The sequence below is a fragment of the Melozone crissalis genome, unplaced genomic scaffold (genome assembly GCF_028551555.1).
Source record: "Melozone crissalis strain CALT ecotype California unplaced genomic scaffold, PUWL_Pcris_2 ptg000014l_1, whole genome shotgun sequence".
NCBI lineage: Eukaryota > Metazoa > Chordata > Aves > Passeriformes > Passerellidae > Melozone > Melozone crissalis.
The window spans coordinates 10,587,359-10,604,890 of NW_026535792.1; the positions used below are offsets into that span (position 1 = coordinate 10,587,359).

The 17,532-nt window shown below is 38.2% G+C and overlaps 1 protein-coding gene across 1 annotated transcript in view; it reads left to right on the forward strand.

Annotated features, from left to right (window-relative positions):
* FBN1 (fibrillin 1) overlaps nucleotides 1-17,532 on the forward strand; it is a 142,680-nt gene that overhangs the window by 42,372 nt on the left and 82,776 nt on the right. Inside the window, exons 6-8 of the mRNA XM_054272493.1 lie at nucleotides 8,198-8,395; nucleotides 11,636-11,761; nucleotides 16,136-16,261. Of these exons, the coding sequence (XP_054128468.1) occupies nucleotides 8,198-8,395; nucleotides 11,636-11,761; nucleotides 16,136-16,261 (450 nt within the window). The remainder of the gene's footprint in view (nucleotides 1-8,197; nucleotides 8,396-11,635; nucleotides 11,762-16,135; nucleotides 16,262-17,532) is intronic.

Below are 17,532 nucleotides of genomic sequence, written 5' to 3' on the forward strand. Positions count from 1 at the left end.
AATGCAAATTCCATATATGTGGTTATGCAAAATGATCCAGATTCTGGTCATGATTACACTGGTGTACACACAGAGTGATGCCACAGTTTCATTGAGGAAGGAATCTGATCCTGTAACACAGAGGGTTGCATGGTATTTCAATTAGGTAGTTGATGTGTTTCACCATGGAGTTAGAGGTGAGGTATTAGTGTCTGAAGCAATTCTTGTATGTTATGACTTACATTTTTAATGCTTCCTGAGATTTTGGTGGGTTATTGTGCAACCATGAAGTGAAATAATTGTTAAAATATTTCTGTAAAAATCAAATACTCTGTGTTGTCAGTGTTTTCCAAATATTTTTCATGTCTTATTAGCTGGCTGTATAAAATATAAAACTCTGTGTTACAGCTTTACGCAAGAAGAACAGTATTAGTTTTTCCAAAGTCTTTAGAGTAGTGTAAAAAAAAAAAAAATTTACATCATATCAAGTCTGTCATCACTAAGATCATATCACAAAAATGCATATATATGAGAATACAAAAACCTGAGTGAGTGTCTGGTTGAAGAAATTTGGCCAGGGAGCTGTCTGCCATGTGGAGAAGAGTCTTTACAGGGATGCAATCTGTTTGCCCCTTACTTTCATTCAGTGGAAGGTTTCCACCGTTATAATTTCTCAGGAGTGCTGGTCTTTTTGGATTATGGGAAAGAGGGAGCTTGCTTCAGACAAGTTTGATGATTCCTGTTATAAAGGAATAAAAAATATTGATTGTTCTAATCACCTTGGTAAAGAGCTGCCAGAAGTTCAGGGTTGTGTTAGGACCAAAAAAGCTATTTGTGCATGTATCATTAAGTTAACATTTCATTGCAACACTCAAACCATCATTACTACACTTAACGCCTTCCTACACTGAAAACAAGCCAACTTCTCTCCATTCCTGCTGTGTTTCACTGAATTTGAGCATTGCAAATCAGTTCCCTCTCTCCCTCCCATCTCCCTTTTTTATTTATAACCAGCTTTCAGTTCTGGACTGAGTTCCATTCTAGTGCTCTGCAATTGCATTTTGTTTCATGGCACTGCAAAAGACTTTACATTTTAGAAAAGGAAAGATTAGTTCTAGTGTATTGTACCACTCTATCTCCTTTGTAAAAGTAAGCAGTATCTCTTTAAATTGTACATTGCATTGTCTGAAAGCATTTTCCCTCTCTTTGGATGCCTCTCTATGTAATATTCTGTAAGTCATTAGGTTCTATTTTTCTTAAACAGTTTGCACTACGTTTGGATAGTCTTAGTTACTTTAGTCAGTGTCTTTTGCAGCCAAAGAGAAAAAGAAATATCCAGAGCTTGTCTACTAGCTTTGTCTTCACCATGCTAGTGAATGGTTAATACTTAGTAGTATGTAAAGAGAGTTTCTGTAACGTGGCACTCCTAAGAACACTTTTGAAAAAATAGTGATAAACTTCAGTCAACTCGTTCTTTTTAAGTGAAACATGCAAGGTTCTGTAGTAGAATCCATTCTCTTTAATAATCATCAGGTCTTGACAATAAATATGTCACCAAAGCTAGTTACTTTTTAGCGGAATGGGAGATGAAAATAAAGCCAGAATTTTATTTAATTGTTGCTAGCCTGTGAAAGATATTGTAAAAATTAAAATCTGCAAAGACGTGGTCATTTGCAGCTTATACAGCAAAGTAGGGTAGGCTAGAGTTTGTCAGGTAACTGACTTCAGAAATGAGAAGTTATTCTACATTTAGCTGCATTGCTTACTGTTTTCTTCATCATGGAAAAGAATAAAATGTGGTAACAATTTTCTGTATTTGGATTGCTGCTGCACATAATTGGGAACAACAGAGCGAAGGCTTTGATTTTGGTGAAATGCTTAGTCTGCATGTTGGATTAAAATGTGTACAACAAATCGCTCCAATTCTGTAATAATAATTTTTGAACACTATTTTTTTTTTTTATTACTGTAGTGTTATTACTTTTCAGCTACAGACTTTGAGAACTGGGTCAGTTGCAAGAACAAAATTGGCATAAAAATAGTTGTATATTTGTTCTGGAAAATAGATTGCCAACATATTTTATAAAATAGTCAGCCTGAATTTTTCTGTGCATCAAATGTAAGTGATAATGTTAGTCTCATATTATTAGTAAGCTGTTATTTCAAAGTCCTATTCTTTAACCAGTGTCCTAGGAAGACTAGATAATATTTGCTAGATAGACGTGTTAAACAGATCATCTGTGCGGAAATGGATTTGTGAAGCAGCTTACAGAATGGAAAATAAATTTAGGCTGAAGTGTGCCAGCAAGTCAATATATGAGAACAATTTGCAGCAAGCAAAGGTGAGGAAGACATGAAGAAATGGGGTCATCAGATTAATGAATTAAAGGGTAATATTCCAGGGGTTGGGTTATATGAGGCAGCAACTAACTTTTTGGCTGCCTAATACAGAATAAAGAGTTACGGTACCAGTGTTGGATATGCTTCCTTGGATATTTTTTACCCTTGTGAAAATAATGAGAAGCAACTTGGAGCTGTGATCTGTCCTCAGCACAGCTGTAGTAGTTTGAGACATTTCTGCTGCCAGGTTTATATCCCTGCCAGAAACTGTGCCTGAATGTTGCACTCTGAGTCCCTAGTTCCAGTGACATCTTAGCACTAGCCAGTGTTAAATCTCAGCTATTTGAGCTCAGTGCTGTGCTGTGCACTGCAGCAGCTGGGAAATGGTCTTGCTTATATGTGAAACCATCTCTGGCACTGGAAGGGAGCAGACAGAAGTGGCATGGTGATAATTTCTTCACATACCACGTCCAAACCTACCAAACCTCGTTGGTAAGAAGTGTCAGACATCATAGGAAATAAGTCTTTAAATATTTACAGAGTTTTGTTTTCTTTCCTTCTGAACACCCTCTGATATCTTTGCCATGTACTTTCCAATGATGACACATTGGGATCTGACTGGGGTGAGTAATGGTGTCTGGCTGGGGGGAGGAGAGGACAGGGAGTGCTTAACAGTGAGTAATTATTTAAGGAAATGGTCTGTGTGGAAAGAAAAGTGTGTTGTGATTGGATGCATTTATCAACTGGCCTTTCAGTGTCACCTGTGGACAGAGCATTATTGTGTCTGAGTTTTAAATAGTTGGAAGTCAGTTTATTGAACTGACTTGGGAATGTGTCGGGGTCTGGTCTTGATTTGGTCTGTGAATTGAGATGTGAGGCTGTCCCCTATTAGAAAAGATGGAAGTAAATGATAGTTGTCCCATGGTCATCCCCGAGCATGGTCATTCACTTTTCTGATCAGAAGTTAAAAGTTGTAAGGTCTTGTATGCAAAATATAATTTAATGATCAATACAATTTCAAGTCTACAAGCAACTGACAGGAAAATTTTGCAAGTGAAGATGAGTTACAAGCTTGTTGCTCTTCCCTATTTTCTTTGTACAGTGACACACAGAGGTTTGCACTAACTTTTGATGAGGTTCGTGTATGTAGAGTCTCTTGTTTGTTCTCTCTGTCCTCTAAAATCAGGAGATTTTAGTATGTTTGAAAATACCTAGAATCACTTTGATTTTGAAATAAGACCTGCAGTGCTAAACCTTTGTGTTCTGTAACTCTGCAATGGTGATGCTTGCTGCCACAGTCAGCTTGGTCATGCTGTTTTCTTCTGTCAGTGGCAAGTAACTCTCTGCAATTCTTTGAATTTTACTGTAAAAGTTCTTATTTCAGACACAGCACATCCTGCCTTCAGAAATGAGGCCCATTATAGTTTTCTCCATCATCTTCAAGTGTTTTGTTACCTTCTCTGAAGAGAGTGAAGTGACTGAAGTACTGTGAAACTTACAGTGATGGACACTGTTTTTTCCATGGACAGTATAGTTGTTTGTGTATTCTTTGGCTGTGTAGGATCAGCTTCCAAAGGAGCATTCTCAGGGCTGTGACTCCCTTTCCTGACGTGTGGCTGAGCAGTGGAACAGGCTGCCAAGTGCAGTGGGTCACACTGTGCAGGGATGAGATGGTGTTTCTGCCCTGTGCAGTCTCTCTTCCAATGTCCCTCTCCTATGCCCAGCTGGTGAAAAAACCCAAACAAGCCTTGAAACAGCAGAAACAAAAGTGCTGCTAGGCAGGAAAATAAGTTGTACTAATGATCAGCTTTAAGGTACTTCACTTGCCTTAGAGCTCTTTCTGACCTTTCTTTCATTATTTTATGACAATGGAATATTCCTTTCTTTCCGTTTCTCCCTGTACTTGAGACAGGGAAGTTGCTGCTTTGTGTGGCTGTGGGGACTTTCAGTTGCCCAGCAGTCTTGGCTGTGTTTAGAGGTTCATGCTGAATTCTCCCGTGTGGGTTTGCTGCTCAGGCAGTGCTGCAGCCCTAGGTACTGTGGGAACTGTGCATTCTACCTGTGGAGAGCTGGAAAAACACCACTCCTTTTATCATTAGCCATTTTTCTGTGATGGCAAGAGGAGGTGGCATTTTTCTGTTTTCTGTAATGAGATCGAGATCTTGATCATGATCAGATAAATGCTGGCTTGCTGCAGTCTCATAGTTTGTACCTTTGAACTCATTCAATTTTCATTTATTTTTAAGAGAGATGAAGGAGTCTGTCACCCTCCCTTAACAGGTGATTACCAGTTTGCAAAATCAGGCTGTTAACTTGAAACATCAAGAACTCTTTTTAGGATATTTGTAGTGAATCCTAGAGGATAGAGGGACCAAATTTTACCCAGCCTCCTTGCACTAACATAATTGTTTAATCCAGGTTCCATTAGTTCACAACATTTTTGAACTTTATTTTTACATTAAAAACTGTATTGTGCTTGAAATGAAGCAGAAGTTATTGTGAACTAGGAGCTTAAGATGTGTGTCTGGTGCCAGAAGTCTTGCACTGTCCTAGTGCTTGTAGTCTTTGGTGCTGTCCAGAATTACTTGGAACAATTGTTATTACTTATTGCTGTGCTTGGTTTTGATCAAAGCCTGCCAGGACTACATATTTCAGCAGCCTCTCTGCTGCTTTTAAGAATATGAAGGCTCTTTTGAGAGGATAGCTAAAATTATTTGATGGTTCTGACTGAAATAGGAATGAGCTCCAGATCAAAATGCAACTTGATTTTTTCCTGGTGAATTAATAAGCTGAATTGTTGTGTGGTATAAGCCAGTGTCATTCTATTGACCTCTTGCTCTTCTTGACAGTATATGAAAGTAATGTGGTTTTACAGTTTTTACCATCTTGAGAGTTGTGAAGCTCCCTGTGGAATTATTCCTTATCAAAATAGCTAAGAAGTATGTAAAGAAGCAGATAAAATTGTTAGATAACGGTGGCTACTGCCTTACTGAGGGCTGCTTGCACGTGCTGAAGTTTGCATTACAAATAACTCAAAAGATTTGAATTACCAGTCACACATCTTAAATCATTTTACTAAAATCATTTCAAGCCTCAACATTCTTCAGTTAAGTTGAAGTTATCCTTGAGTAAAAAAAAGCAACCTATACAAATTATGTAATAGCTTTTCTGGATTTATTTTCCTTCTTTCTCTCTTTCCAGCTCCTGACTGGTCACTGGTACCTTGTGTTTGAGCTTTACTAATTGAAGTAGTTCAAATAATCACAAATGACATGAATGTATAAGGAAACTTTGATGCTACAAAATAAGGATTGGTGTTTTAAGCTCATTTCCTCTTTTCATTTTGCTACTGTGTTAGTAGAATCTCATTTTCTTATAGGCCTTCTTCTTATAAAAAGTAAAAAATCTTGCTATTTAAAACACTTTAATTTTAAAGTTTTTTCTATTTGGCCTCTGTATGAAAAAATGAATTGGTGTGTGGATTTCTCTGAGGCCTTAGGCTTGCATGTACATTCAAATGATCTTTTTTCATATGGGTTTTTTGACCTTTAGAATTTTTCATTAAGAATAGAGAAGAAAAAATCTTAGTTGTGAAAATGTGGAAGACTGTATTTGAAAAAATAGAAGGGAAGCTGTATTTAGAAGAAAACTGAGTATTATGAGTAAAATTTATCCAGGCAAAGTATTTGGTGAAAATTGAGTCTGTAATGCTCCATACTGGAGTGTTATGAACTTGATTAATAACAAACTGGACTTGCTTGGTTTTGTGTGCATATTCAACCCACGTCTTGTTGCTGAGACCTGGTGGAAAGATTTGCATGATTATGAAGTTAACTTCATTGGGTTCACCATATTTCTAAGCCATATTGGCCACTGCTAAGTCATTTATAGCTTGAAAGCAAACAATTGTAAATGCTGATCCATTCATATCCCACCATAAACCACAAGATGAGTTATTCACTACTGTCTGACGCGTGCTCCCACTGCGCCGGAGAACAAAATGACTCCTTTCTAAGCCATCTATATATAAACAGCAGAGGGACAATCTACAATGGGGGATTTCATTCTGGGAGGTACCCGGAAGATTTCCTGCTGCCAATACAAAACTGTGGCATTTCTAAAGAAATTGTTGTCTCTTGTTTTAATATTTGGACTTACTGTATTGGGAGTTTTGCATAGAGTAAAGCCCATATTCTTATTTTGATCAAAGATGAAAAATTGATCTGGGAAATAATTTTTTATTTGATAGGTATAATTGATCGATCATCATTTATTTATATTAATTTAGGTTAAAACTTAATAGAAGCTGTAGTGTGGAAAATTCATATGGGAAATGAAGGGACACAATAAGAAATACCAAGCCAAAGAAAGTTAAGATGATGATAAGGAATTAATTAATCAAGGGCAAGAAAGATATCAGAGATTCTGACTTGTTTCATGATGAGACTGATGGAATTGCTAGAGGAGGATGGGAGAAGTGTTTGGTAAATGTACCTGTATTGTTTGGAGGGGATAGGACAGGAATTTTGTACTTGAAATGTGATAACCTTTAAAGCTTAAATTAAGTAGCAGGAATTGGATTTAAGTATTTTTATACAGCTAGTCCAGCTAAGCAGGGAGCCTGAAAATAGCTAGTGGGTTCTCACAGGTTAATTTACCACAGAGCTGGAAATAGAAGACAAATTTCCAGAGGCTGAAAGAAAACTTTTGTTGATCCAGTATTTTAAAAGGAAGAGAGATTATCTTAGTGATTTATAGGTGTGTTAAACAGACAAAAGATAGAATGGCAGTTATTGGAGTGATACATAGTTAATGAAGAATAAATGGTACTTAGTGTCACTTAGTATGAGTTCGTCAGAGAAAGGTCCTTTGATCTAATTCAATATCCTTTCTGATACCATGTTAATCGATGAAGATAATGGTAGCAATATAGCATTATTGTTTGCTATATTTCTGTAAGCTATTTTATTAATTGTATCAGAATGGCTTGATGAGTTATCAGAATTACAGCATACGGAGACACCAGCTCTGGTTGGCATGAAGATTTACTAAAGGATAGGTTTCAGGGTGCATAACTACTTCAGTACAAAGAAACAACAGGTTCATAACTTGGTGTCTGTGCTTACAGGATGCTGGACTCTGTCCTGGTGCAGCATAACAAAAAAAGCATTTTAGAATTGCTTGCAAAGAATAACTGGAGTGTGCACCCTGGATGTCCAGGAGACAGCAGGAGCTGGCAGTACCACTGTTGGGTTTTTGCCCTTGGAGGGTGGAACAAAATGAAGCCTACTGTTTTTTGTTAACGTCTCAGTTCGATTCTGTCTGTTGGCTGTGGCCTGTCCTGCCATAAACAAATCAAAGCAGATGTGTTCCATGTGCCCTCCATTCAGCTGTAGGCAAAGCTTGCCCACATATCTGGTACAGTATATGCCTGAATAGCAGTGAAAACTGTCCTCAGAAAACTTTCTGTAGTCTGTATTTCCTTCCCTTGAGCCTCATTTGAGAACAGCCATCCAACCTGTGGAAATAAACATACCCTAACTCTTTTATATGTATTCTTTTAAATAATGCACTGACTATCTAAAAGAAACTGATGAAAAGACCCTTGGAAGAATATTATGAGTGATTAAATAAGAAGCAGCACAGGGGACCTACAGATATAACATTCCTGGTAAAATAGCCACAGTTTGTTTTCAGTGGATTTGAATTAAAGAGAGAGGAAAAAATCCTCTGTAGAACACTTCAAACATAAATCGTTGGGTTGGTGGGCAGTTTGTGTGAAAAAGAAGTGCCTAAATGTGCTGTTGTGTTGCTTTATTAGGAGTTCTCTTGTGTATTTCTGTTGCAAAGCTGATCAGGTTTCCTGTTTTTGGCACAGATTACAGGACCGGCCCTTGTTTCACTTTGGTAACCAACCAGATGTGCCAGGGCCAGCTCAGTGGAATTGTCTGCACAAAAACCCTGTGCTGTGCAACTGTTGGGAGAGCCTGGGGCCACCCCTGTGAGATGTGTCCTGCCCAGCCGCATCCCTGCCGCCGAGGCTTCATTCCAAACATCCGAACCGGGGCCTGTCAAGGTGAGTTACCAGCACAGCTTCCCCAAAAGCTGCTGAAATTGTTACTGGATTAATCTTAATTGAGTTACACTGCTGTGAATAACCTGTCCTAAGCCATTCTCAGCTATATGTGTGAAGAATGGAAAAACACTGTCAGATGCATTACTTCATGATTCAGTGAGTGCCTGATGTTCAAGTGAGTACATTAGTAACTCAGGTCATGTGAGAGCAGCCAGCATCTTAATGAATTTCTCACTGCCAGCAGTGCTTTCCCTTGGTTCTGTAATGGTGTTTTTCTGAGTGTACCACTCGATCATTCTGTGGAGGAATTTGTTCTTTCAGAGAGCACTCAGGACATGCAAACATGAATCTGTGGCAATAATGCCCCAGTTACCTGGTGTGAGATTTTTTAGCTAAAAATTGTGTAACTTAGATTCATCTTAGATGTCTTATCTCTTGAGCTCCTCTGCTTTGACCTGGAAAAAAGTGCCTGTTGTGCCATTTGTAATGCCTTATTATATATTTTATACAATTTTGGAAATGCATTTGCATTTGTTTCAAATCATAAAATCCACCCAGATGTTGCTTACTTCTTTCAGAGCATGCCTTACTGTAGAAAGTCCTTACACTGCTTTTGGCTTTTATTCTAATACTTCCAGCTGTATAAATTCTTTTATTGTCTGGATGTCTGACAGGAAACAGGAGAAAGTTAACAGGGGCAACTATGTATTAAACTGATGTGGATTATACATTCCCAGCACCACATCTTTGGGGCCAGTTTATTTCAATCTGTCTAACATTTTCTAATAAGTTACAATATTTTTGAAAATAGGGAAGATAAAGATTCTAAATCTATGAGTAATTTTATATAATCATGAAATTCCTATGAAGAGACTTCAAGGCATTCCATTGCATTAAAGATGTAGATACCCTCTGTCACATGCCAAGTCATGGCTGGTGCCTGCAGACAGACATGATGAACTTCAAGATAAGCAACATGGTTGTGTGCACTGCATGAAGTGCCCATATTTTGACCTCAGTGATTCTGTTCCCCCTCTCACTGTAAAGGTCAGGACTAAATTGTGCAGGAATTTGTGAACTGAGATTGTGGACACTTTTGAAAGTTTATGTACATAAATATGTGGCCCACACCCCTGAAGTTATGCCACACCTAGTTATATCCCTCTTGTTTGTGTCATGGGAAAGCTGCAGTGAACTCTCCAATGGGTTTGTGCAGTTTGGAATAAGAATACTTCTGCTTACTGCACATTTCTTAGCAAGCAGCTACATTGATCTGTATGTAGTGCCAACAGAATTTTGGCCCAATATGTTTGACTTGCATTTTCCAGTTTTCCCTTCTTAAGTATTGCGTTTGTAATTTCAACACATCTTTTATGGAATCACATATTAGCTTTATTTTTTCATGCATTTGTATTAAATCCTTTTGAAATCAGATAACATCCATTTAGATTGAAGGCATTTCAGGGATTTCACATCCATATTCAATCTAAATAAAGAAAAACAGGTTAAATAAAATCCAGGTTCTCTGAAGAGAAAAAGAAATCATTATTATTGTGTGGGAAAGTAAAAAAAAGTAAAGAAATAGTGAGGGTGGGTAGGCAAGGTTATTTTGAAAAGTAAATAGAATATCACTGCCCAAATTTTGACTTTGGCTGAAAGTTAAATTATATCACAGCTGAGATTGTTAAAGATACAAAGAAGAAAAATAAAACCGAAAGGTGGGATTTTGAAACAGGCATCATGACTCAGAGGCATGACTTCTGTTTCTTTAGTTTTTGAGGTTTTTTTAATTCAGTGCAGTGCCATGAAGTCTGGCTGATTGCTGTTGCTAAAGCACAGCCCATTGCTGTAGCTTGAGTCCCAGCAGCTGTGAGGCTGCTGAGGCTGTGCTGGTTCTGTGACCTCCAGGCACAGCAGTTCCCCCAGGGACAGCTCTGCTCTGCTGCCCCTGCCCTGGATCCCTTCAGCCAGGGATCTTTGCAGAACACTCTGCCATGTGGTGCAGATATGCTCCTTGGCGTTCCTGAGACTTCCTGCTTGTGGCTCCCAGGAAAATTGCCTCTCAGCCTTTTCTACAGACATAATACTTTGCTTTTCAGACTTCAAGACACATTACAGAAATGTCTCTGGGATTTATAAAGAGATATTTGAAGGCATCATCTCCTTCAGCTCGTGTCCTTGCATTGAAACCTATGTCAGTGTGAAGGCCAAGAACTCAAGCAATCAGTGTTTAGCAGCAGCAGCTGGTTCTTCTGAGGAGATGAGAGAATCTGAGAGTGGAGTGCTCTGTGCTCCTGAAGGAATTCCTGAGCAGCAGAGACAGGGCAGCCCCTGGGGACAGTGAGCCAGACTTCCCCAGTGTCCTATTGCAATGCCACTCCTCTGCCTCCTTTAGCCTTGTTTCTGTAGCTGTTATTAAGCCATAGCAACACTTCTGCAGCTAAGTGACGACACACATGATGTTGTGCTAAAATAATTGTGAGGCCACAAACTGGGGCCTCTTGAAAGTGTTTGTCTTGAGCTTACTACCTAGCCTGTGATACCATCTTTGTTGTTTCATTTTCCTTGGTGAAAAAATGAAAAGCAAAGAAAGAAAAATAATAGGGAAAACCCCCTCAAATTTATGTATGTCTAAGCAGGTCATTAATAATTCCTTTTGAAACATTAATTATGCCTATGAAACTTTTTGAGTCAAATTCTAACCACAGTCTAATGTCATTGATGCTGATTTCGCTGAAGTGTCAAGTTAATAATTTCCATCAGAAGTGACTCTGCAGTTGCTGTGCCTCTCCATGAGGCCCCTTCCATGCACACTGCAACTGCTTCTCTATGCTGGTGGCCTCAGCACTGGATGGAGTTGCCAAGATTTTCAAGGGGGCAAGTGATTTTGGGTGACCAGCTTTAGACACTTCAAAGAAACTTGAGCTCTGGCAGGCTGTGTTTTCTGCACACCATTCCCCAGATGTTTTGGAAAAACAAAGCAATAGCAGTTAGATATTTAATGTCTGTAACAATAATAACCATGTGATTTCTTGCAGAAAATATTTAGAGTACTGTACTTAATCATATTTTGCATAGAGTAATTACAAAATTAGTGTCTGTCTTCCCAAGCAAGTATCATAATATTGTGATGGGTGAAGAACGGATTTAGGCATATTTCATTTCTGTGTAGACAAATTATTATGGCTGTTCTTGAGAAATGAAATAAAAGTGGGTGTTTTTTCCTTTTTTATATCACAGATGTGGATGAATGCCAAGCCATCCCTGGGATCTGTCAAGGGGGAAATTGCATTAATACTGTTGGATCTTTTGAGTGCAAATGCCCAGCTGGACACAAGTTTAATGAAGTAACACAAAAATGTGATGGTAAGAACTTCTAGAACTTTCTTCTGAAAGTAGAAGGGGGAGTGTCTTCTTTTGGGTGTCTTGCCTTTGTTTAAGTTTGTAACAAACTTACTGTCTCTTCTGCCTTGAGCCTGCAGATAGCATTATTCACAACAAATACAAATAGGGGTGCTTTCTCCCAGAGCAGAGAATGTTAAATATTGGCCCTGCAACCTTTATAGCCTTTTTATTCATGTAACATTTCAGACTTGAAGGTACATCTACCATTAAACATGAAAATACTTTCTAACTGATATGTTGCTTTAGAAATGCTTGAGGCACATGTTTCTTTGTGGATCTTTTGACCAAAAAGTGCATATGACTGGAAGATTCAACACATTCCTACCTACTCAGGTGAATCTATTTAACATAAGTGAGGGTTTGACACTGCTGTGTGAAGGCTGCTGGATTGTGCTCTAAACTCAGCCTTACAGTTGCATATGTCCCAGAAGGACAAATATTTTATCTTCACTTACTAGTTATCCTAACTTGGGGGTACAGCAGGTGCTAGATATTAGTGTGGAAATTTGCAGTGTGTGATTATGGAACCGTGCTATTTTTTTTTTACTGTGATTTGATGGGATTCTTTTTTCTTTCTAATATAATAAGCATAGATGTCACCTTTGCTTTAAGAGAATTTTGAGTAGATAAGGAACATAGTACTAAAATGTGTCAATTACACATTATCAATTTGTATTTACAGTGAAGTCCAGATAATGTTAAACTTCTGCAACTGATTCTACTTTCAGTCATTAGACTAAAATTAACTTGAGTAGACAAGTTTCATAAGTGGCTAGTGATTTTGGAATGCCAACTTTCAGTACAATAAAATTATTTGTGAGAAGAAGGTGTGCATCACCATCCTTTCTTGCATCAAGTTCCCTTTAAGAAGCACTCAAAACTTTTTAGTCATTTTAGAAGAATTATGAATTACTCTTTCAAAAGAAAAATAGCTACTTTAGGCAAAACTTTATAATTTATTTGCAGGTTAGGGAGAGCAATTTCAGAAGAGCTTGTACACAGCATGGTTTACATATTGCCTGCCAATAATTTTGGCAGAATGTAACCTACATTTAGAATAGAGCAACATTGCAAGTGTTTCCTTCTGTGGATGAAGTACCAAGAATGTGGTGAATAGGAGAGACTGAACAAGTGCCTTGTTAAGTATTAGTACATGAAAAGCTGAGAGCTGTAGGCTGCATCTCATAAACATTTTGATGGTATTTTTCAATTGCTGCATCATTTTAAAAACAAACCCCAACCAACAACCAAATAACAACAAAACCCCAAATAGCAACGACCCTAAGAGCCTGCACTTGCTAACATTAAAGGAAGGCAACTCAAGAACCTGGTGTAGGTTGCTGTGTTCCCAAATCCTGCCACAAATTTCCTCCCCTTGCAGTGATCACCTGGCTGCAAAGATCAGATGGATTTTTCCTTCTTCAAATTCATACCTATTGATTTTTGAATCTCTGCAGAGAGTTACTTTCAGTACATCTTCATATTGTATGTACCAAGCAATTTAAGTTAAAACTATGTAGTATTAATACAATTCAAATAATTAAAAGCACCACCTTTATGCCAGTGGCATGAAATAAGACAGAAACACAACATTTAAAAGCATGATCATACAACAACAGCCCATCTGTCCTGTTCTTTCTAGATTATCTTTTGAATTTTATAAGTCAATATAAGACAAGTTTTTTGGTTCACAGTAATTAGCTATATTTTATTCTGATACATAATGAATAACATCTGATTGTTTGCTTGGTTTAGCTTAGTATTTAGCAAGTAGGACTTCTAGCAGTTGTAACATGTCCTTGGTCACTGATTTAGTTCAACTGGGAGCTACCTACTGAATTAAATTACTTTTTTTTTAGGGGGTCTCCATTAAAGTAAGATCATAATAGCAATTGTCAAGGACAGGTAGAGAATCAACAAGATAGAAAAGGGGAGAGGTTGGCCAAGGTTCTCTTTGTTAGCATAGCTGGTGGAAATCTGTATTTTAACTGCTACATTATTTTCACTGTTTGATTTCTTTTCAATTTGCACTACTGCTGAGGTAAATTCTATTTTTTGTGGTGACCGGGGGAGTAATTTTTCCTGGAGTCACATTTAAGTCTGCAAGTAAATCAAATATACTTACCTTTGTAAAACTCACATACTTAGCAGCAACAATGTTGCTTATATGGATGTCAACACTAATATAAATAGTGAAATACTGTTTGGGTTAGGCTCAACCCTAAAATAAAGAGTGATGATTTTGCTTTTAAAAAGGTCAGACTCTATATAAACAGTGGCAACATTGACTTTAAGATAAACATTGGTGAATTTGAGTCAGAAAATGCTTGAATCTGATCCATTTGCGATTGCATTTTTCTCTGTTAATTAAGGGCTTTATTCAGACCAAAATTCAATTTCCACATTTTTTGTCACTGAGACTTGTGGGACTCCTGTGGTGTATAATCTTGGAGCAGAAGCCAGAAGTCTCTTAGCAGTGCTCCCAGGGCACTTGGACTTGAGTCTTTGGCAACATCCTCGAAGTAGCAGTGAAAAAAAGGTCACACCCCTCTCACACACCCAAGTGAGGAATGTGACCCACATCAGGACAACCAGCAAGATGCTGGGGAAGAATGTGTGCACAGGGGACCCCGAGCCCTGCTTCTCTTAGGATGGCTGAGTCTGCAAACTTGGGTTATCTGTGCCATCCCAGTCCCTCCACTTCTTTCCTGCAAAGGCAAGAGGCCACAGAAGTATTACAGCATCCCATGCTTTACCTAGGAGACCAGGAGCTGTTAGTTTTTATATTACTGTCTTCACAGAAGAAGTAGAGCTGAGATCCTTTCTACTTGCTAAGATGCTCATTGATGGTCCTGTGGGACTTTGGGTGTTCCCCCATCTGCTGGGGCCAAATTCCAATTTATGCATTACATTAAACTCTTCCAGTCCTTTTTAATGACTACAGTATTATTCACTCCTTGCCTTGGTCTATTGGGTGGTGTTGAAGTATTTCTTCTCAGAAATTTTTGTGGTTGGTGAAATCATTATTACAGTCATGTGTCTGTTTTCGTAGCTCTCTGGAGGAGAGGTTGGGTAGAGTCCTCTGATGCCATTATTTCTGGCTGGATGCTCCCTGTCAGGAGAGCAGCTGGGTGATTGTAGATGGCTGTGACAAGCAGATATCATTGATCAGCCTAGAGAATAACCTCCTTTTCTGCTCTGTTTGCCTGATTCCTCTTGTAGGTACCATGGAAAAGAGTGAGCTGTTTTTAAGCTCAGCAGAACTCCAGGTTCCTAGGAGATGAGGGCAGTGCTAATTAGATACAGCTGCATTGTTAGGACAGTCACTGGAAACCAAGGGGAAAGTAACTACACATCCCAGGCAGGCTACTGGTGGTAATTAAGGAACACTTGGGGCTGACATAGGTTGTTATTCACATAGCTGCAGCTTACATAAACTAGCTGTGGAAGAAAGCCTTCAAGTTCCCTCTGTGCAACTGTGATGAGTTGTAAGAATTTGTTAGGTTTTTTCCCTGCAGATTTGAATTTTTTTTTACATTGGATCTATGATGATGATTTAGTATATGGATTGAGATTTGTTAGTGGAGACAATCATGATATGGAAACTTAATTTTAAAATCACTGCCAAAATGTAGGGAGAATTATGGACACTGCCTGGCTTCTGCAGTAGATATTTTGGTTACACTCTAGAAACCTGTTGAAACTTCTGAACATTGATTTAGTGCAGAAGACAGAGAAGACAATTTTTGTTGCCTGCAGTCATCTTGGTCAGAGCTGTAATCCTGTCAGATTGCATTAGCTGAACAATACCTAGCTGCTCAGTGCTTTTGTGTGGGGTATTTCCAAGAGAAACCCGAGTGCAGTAAGGACAGGCAGTTCAGTGGTTCATGTCCCTGTCAGTCTGTCCTGAAGCAGTGCCTCAGGGTGTACCAGGAGAGGCTGTGCTGCTGGAGAGAATGGTTCAGCTCCTGATCACTGTGGTCATTACACAGCTGTCCCAATGCAGTTTTCTTCATTTTAGTATGCAGAATTCAGACTGGATGAGTTACAGTTTTGTTAGAATTAGTAAATTTCTGCAGTTTTAAGATGTTCATCCATCCATATTAAGCAGTAAAACTTTTGCAGTTTACAGATACTGTATTTTAAATTTGCAGATGCAATTTTTTTTAGATTGTTTCATTTCTGTTTATAAGATGCTTAACAAAAGATGCCAATTCAAAACTACTGATTATTCCCTGAATTTGATTATTACTACTAATTATAAAATTATAAAACCTTTTCTTGTGCCAAGACTAATTTAGCTAACCTGCCTCTGCATCTCTTTTTGTCTTCAAGATATCGATGAATGCAGTACCATTCCTGGAATTTGTGATGGAGGAGAATGTTCAAACACAGTTAGCAGTTACTTCTGCAAGTGTCCTCCAGGGTTTTATACCGCTCCTGATGGCTTGAAATGCATAGGTGAGTAGAATCCTGTGAACAATAGAACAGTAGGTGTTATAACAATTCATTAATATCAAGAATGGGCAACAATGTGTCAGAAACATATTTCAACTTGGGGACTTGAAATCCTTCTTTTATGTAGAAGTACATCACATGCCTGTATATGTATTCTGAAATGAGTTTTCCATGTGCAGGATAGTGTTTTTTTTGATCTTCTTTGAGACCTCTTTTATTTTTCTACTGCAGCTTTTCTGTTATGTCATATTTGTTGCCTTAGAACTTGTTTAAAGGTCTCCTTGGTATTGTTGCTCTCATGCTTGTCTTTAATTTAGTCTGCTTTATATTCAGCACTCATTTAGAAAAGCCAATTTGCATTCCAACTGTTATAACCCTGTTGCAGGCCTTTGTTATTAAAGGAAGTAATGTGATAAACTGAGTATTGGATATTTTCATGTGCTTTTATGACATTGATGATTTGGCAGAGTTGTTCTCTCTGGCTTTCACTGTGGTAGAGCAGAACCCATCTTCCAGAGGCTGGACTGGGAACCAGAGAACTTTTTGAATGAAATGATTGCCACTGCAGTGCCAAAGCCCTGAAAGAACAGTGTTAGCAGTTAATTCTTCTGGGAAGCATTAACAGCCTGCTCTGAGGCAGGTGGAGTAGTTAATTAATTGGGTTTTTTCTCATTTTTGTGCAGTAATCTATTTTTTCAGTGCCAGTGCTGAATTTTGAGCAAAAATCAAATGAAAGGTTTATTTCCTTAGTTTAAATATATTTATTTAATGGTTCTTACACAGTGCCAGCACTAGGAACCAATACAACATCCTGTTTAGTACCTTTGGTAGGAAATAATTTTGGAAGGAATCCCAAAGTTCAGAGATCAGTACCAAATAATACTAACTTTCCCAAGAGTTACAATTAATTTTGCATGGTGCCATTCAATTTCTGCAGGCTGTAAGAAATAAACTGCTTTTCTTCCATCATCAAGAATAGCTTTCCTGTAGATTGGATCCACACTGTACACTTAAAATGCCAATGGGAGTTGCTTTTATTGCTTCAGATTAATAGCTTCTAAATTGCTATGGATCATTAAATCATTGATTGCTGCCTGTACTTAATATTTTTGAGCAAGATTTACCTTTCCATAACAAAAATTTTCTAGAGATGCACAACTTGCATTTGCTTTTTACTTTTTGTAGTCACCACTCTGTCAGAGCGGCCCAACACCCAGACCCATGTCATATTCTTGCAGTTTCTCAGCATTTTTACCCCGTGTTTGTAGACTGAA